This window comes from Octopus bimaculoides, chromosome 3 (genome assembly GCF_001194135.2).
Source record: "Octopus bimaculoides isolate UCB-OBI-ISO-001 chromosome 3, ASM119413v2, whole genome shotgun sequence".
In the NCBI taxonomy this organism is placed as follows: Eukaryota; Metazoa; Mollusca; class Cephalopoda; order Octopoda; family Octopodidae; genus Octopus; species Octopus bimaculoides.
The window spans coordinates 162,358,879-162,363,698 of record NC_068983.1 but is presented as its reverse complement, the minus strand read 5'-3'; the positions used below and the strand labels follow the sequence as shown (position 1 = coordinate 162,363,698).

Sequence of the window (4,820 nt, the reverse complement as noted above, 5' to 3'; positions counted from 1 at the left end):
GGAGAGAGAGAGAGAGTATCATCTGACCCCAAACCATGTTGGCCTAAGATATATGGTATTTACCACATGAACTATGATGAAAAAAAATATGTGAAAGATATGGTATATAGTTCTTTTTGTGTAGGGGTTCCTTGAGACATGTAATTTATTTTAAGGGTTATGCAAGGGTAAAAAGGTAAGCTGAAGGTCTGCACCAGACTCCAGTCCGATTTGGTATGGTTTCTACAGCTGGATCCCCTTCCTAACACCAACCACGCTGAGAGTGTACTGGGTGCCTGTTTGTGTGCCACGAGTATCTGCCAGGACTCTGTTTTCTTATGGCTTGATGGGTCTTCTTCTCAAGCACAGCATATTGCCAAAGGTCTTGGTGTGAAAGGGGTGGGGGGTCTGATCTGTGTTGTGGTATGAGTTTGTAAAATTTGCAATGCGATCAACTGTAATTCATTTGTACATCATCATCATCATCATCATCGTCGTCGTTTAACGTCCGCTTTCCATGCTAGCATGGGTTGGACGATTTCACTGAGGACTGGCGAACCAGATGGCTACACCAGGCTCCAATCTGATCTGGCAGAGTTTCTACAGCTGGATGCCCTTCCTAACGCCAACCACTCTGAGAGTGTAGTGGGTGCTTATGCGTGCCACCAGCACGAAGGCCAGTCAGGCGGTACTGGCAACAGCCATGCGCAAATGGTGTATTTTACGTGCCACCTGCACAGGAGCCAGTCCGGCGGCACTGGCAACGATCTCGCTCGAATGTCTTTACACATGCCATCCGGCACAAGTGCCAGGGAGGCGATGCTGGGCACAGGTGCCATGACGGTTTTGCTTTCGCTTGCCCCGACAGGTCTTCGCAAGCCGAATTTCGTGTCCAATGAAGGAGACAACGTTTGCATGGGTGCCAGTCGTCGAATTTAATTCGATTTTGATTTCATGGTCTAGTGAATTCTGTAATGTTTGTCAAGTCATTTATTCTTCAGTTTCTGATGTGCTACTGTTTTCTATTTAAATGTCTTAGATTGCATTCATAGAATGGCCACCAGACAGATTGGCATGAAATCACTATTACACTTTAACTTCTGACCCATTGTTCTATATCTCTCTTTCTCTCTCTCTCTCTCTCTCTCTCTCTCTCTCTCTGCTAATATAATGGCCTCTCCTCCTCAGAGGTAAATGGATTCCTGTTACCTCCACTCAAACATTCCCATCCTCCTGTTGTCTCTCTCTTCCTCTCATCATTCTTGTTCCTTCTGCCTCCATTACAGGTTGTATGTTTATCACTATGTCCAATCCTTCCTTCCTAAAATGTTTCCCTCTGAAATTTTCTCCATGCTTATGACTTTCCCACACTCACCATTCCAAGACCATCCTGTAGAGGCCATGGGCAATGGTCCTTCCTCTAGATCCAGCAAATAAAAATATAGGTCAACAATGTGAGCCTATAAATTTCATCATCATCATCATCATCATCATAATCATCATCATGATTTAACATCCGTTTTCCGTGCTGGCATGGGTTGGACTGTTTGACAGGAGCTGTCCAGACTCCAGTTGTCTGTTTTGGTATGGTTTCTACTTCTGGATGTCCTTCCTAATGCCAACCACTTTACAGAGTGTGCTGGGTGCTTATTACATGCCATTGGCACAGTGCGTTTATGCAGCACTGGCACGAGTGCATTTTATATGGCACAGGTGCGTTTACACAGCACTGGCACATTTTATATGGCACAAAATCAGAGCTGATAAGGAATGTATTTGGAGAAGTGTGGTCTAAGTTATAATTCATCGACGAAGGAAGAATCTTAAGTTCTGCAACATGGTTCTAAATGTAAATCTAAAATTTAATTTTGTTACAGGAAGAAGTCAAGGAATACAAAAGAGTGTACCCAGATTTTACAATGAAACCCGTTTTCTCAAAATTTGAACAGAAAATGCTTCTTAGAAGGCTAGGTATTCCTGAGAAGCCTTGCAGGTAAAAATATCTTTTATCTCAGATAATAATGGGTTCATTTTCATTTCGTTTCAGTCAGACTGTGGCCATGCTGGGGCACTGCCTAGAAGAATTTTTTGTTGAATGAACTATTCTATCAGTCTCTTGTACCACATCACTATGTTACGGGGACATAAACACACTGACATTTGTTGTCAAGCAGTGGTAGCGGACACAAAGGCACACAAACACTCACGTGCACGTGATGGGCTTCTTTCAGTTTCTCTCTACCATATCCTCTCAGAAGGCTTTGGTCGGCCTGAGGCTATAGTAGAAGACATTTGCTTAAAGTGCCATGCAGTCGGACTGAACCCAGAACCATGTGGTTGTGAAGCAAGCTTCTTACCACACAGCCATGCCTGTTAATAATTTCATAAAAGTCTAATGTGCAGGACTTGACTGTTATAATGATCCTAATTTGAAGTAATCAACTGATTTCATTTATGACCTGTGAAAATGAGTTATCATGAATAAAATGTTACCACTTTGTAATTTATAAGTTTGGATCACTGACAGGCAATATTTTGTATCTCTGGACAGAGCCTTTTATTTTACTACCAGTTATTAGTAATGAGTGCCAAAAATTACAAGAAAACTTGTCTGCAACTGAAAGATGAAGAGTAACTTGATTAGTGATCAGGGATACATTCCTGGCTAACTAAATCTGGCACTTCATTAGTTATGATGACGAAGGTTCCAGTTAATCAAAGGTGCAAGTGGCTGAGCACTCCACAGACATTGGTTCACAGTGAGATTTAGTGTGACTCAGAATATGACAAGGTTGGCCCTTCAAAACACAGGTGTTATCACTTTTGCCAGCTAAGTAGACTGGAACAATGTGTAATAAAGTGTCTTATTCAAGGACACAACGCATGCCAGGTATTGAACTTGTGACCTTGCATTCTTGAGCCAAACTCCCTAACCTCTAAGCCACACTCCTTCACAAAGCTAATTACTCTTACTCTATGAATCCAGAACCAGTTGAGCCATTGGAAGCTCAGAGCACAGAAAGCTTTCAGTCATAGTAATCTACATTTGACCCTTTGCTATTTAGACTGACTGTGTCTGGCCCCAAATATTCTACCTGTTTTATGTTTAAACTGGTCAGATCAGGTCCCTCACACCGGCTCTGCAATGTCATTCTGAAAATAAGCAATCATATTCTATATTTAAGAGATGAGGAATTATGTACATTATTTACATTTGATGGATATTTGTCCTCATCTTGTTTGTTCTTAACACGTTTCGGCTGATATACCCTCCAGCCTTCATCAGATGTCGGGGAAATTTCGATCCTGGGTTCTCATTCCTAAGGTATCTTTCGATGTTCACTACCTGGAATTGAACTCGGAATCTTGGGGTTAGTAGCCCACGCTCTTAACCACTATGCTTTAGGAATAAGAACCCAGGTTCAAAATTTCCCCAAGACACTTGATGAAGGCTGGAGGGTATATCAGCCGAAATGTTGTGTTAACAACAAACAAGATGAGGACAAATATCCGTCAAATGTAAATAATGTATAAACAATCACATCATTGAAATCTTGAAGCTACGAGTTAATGCATGATTATTCCAAGACAATGTGGATAAGATAAGCATTGCATTTGACAGCAATCTGAATGCCAAAGGGTTAAGACACCTAAGGATAAATCAAAGAGCGAACCGATCAGAGTATATTGCTATAATCATAATAGACATGGAATTACCAGTAATACATTGCTGTTTATTCAGTAAGCTTATGTTCAACTTCATAGAATTTTGTTTATTTTTATTTTGCAGTAATGGTTTTGGATTGTTTATCAAAACGTCTGGCCATCTCCTTGTTGATGTCAAAAGCACCGAAAGAATGAAAGGACTTAGTAAAATTTTTAATGACTTACCAGCAGCTGTGAAAGAAGATTATGAAAATAGAAATAGATTGGTAAAGTGTTAACATTGTCTGTTTCACTGGAACATGAGAGATTGCTTATACAGGGTGTTCAAAAAATCTCTCCGCAGTACGTATTTAATGGTTTTCGGGTGATTCTTGTACACTGATCCTTTACTTGCTCCCCAGACAAAAAAGTCTGCCAGTGTTAAATCAGGTGATCTTGGTGGCTACAGTCCCTTCGATATAATCCGTTCACCGAAAAACTCTTGAACTTGCACCATGGTGGTGCACAGGATGAAAAAACTCCCTGCGGAGAGATTTTTTGAACACTCTGTATATTTGCTGTTTTTGTTAATAATTTTATGTTTTGGCCACAAGATATAAAGTGACACCCATTCATTTGATCTCCTGAGACATTCATCTCTCATTGTTTTTTTGTCTTTATTATTATTAAATGAGCTGAAAAATTTGGAATTTATAAGTAAAGGAATTACGATTGTGTGGCTTTTATAGTTATATGGAAGCAGTAAAGTGTGTAGAAATCTTGAAAGCCAAAACAAAGCAACCATTTCCATAAAAGTCCATAAGCAGCAAGGAAAAACAGATACTCAAAAATGTGAGTTTCTGGCAGACTCATCATCATCATCATCATCTAACATCTGTTTTCCATGCTGGCTCGGGTTGAACAGTTTGACAGGAACTGGTGAGGCTAGGGGTCACAGCAGGTTCCATTGTCTGTTTTGGCATAGTTTCTACAGCTGTATGCCCTTCCTAATATGCCAACCACTTTACAGCATGACACCAACACGAGTGCTTTTTACATGGCACCTGCCTCAGTGTTTTTCTGTGGCACCAGCACCAGAGGTTTTTACGTGGCACCTGCCTCAGTGTTTTTCTGTGGCACCAGCACCAGAGGTTTTTACGTGGCACCTGCATCAGTGCTTTTCACATAGCACTGTA

The 4,820-nt window shown here is 40.9% G+C and overlaps 1 protein-coding gene across 8 annotated transcripts in view; it reads left to right on the top strand.

Moving 5' to 3' along the window:
- The window catches only part of LOC106867195 (nucleolar transcription factor 1), a 62,405-nt gene that overhangs the window by 47,444 nt on the left and 10,141 nt on the right, over positions 1–4,820 (top strand). For all 8 annotated transcript variants that reach the window (XM_052966664.1, XM_014911998.2, XM_052966661.1 and 5 more), the window contains 2 exons: positions 1,857–1,972; positions 3,770–3,911. In XM_052966664.1, coding sequence (XP_052822624.1) covers positions 1,857–1,972; positions 3,770–3,911 — 258 coding nt within the window. The remainder of the gene's footprint in view (positions 1–1,856; positions 1,973–3,769; positions 3,912–4,820) is intronic.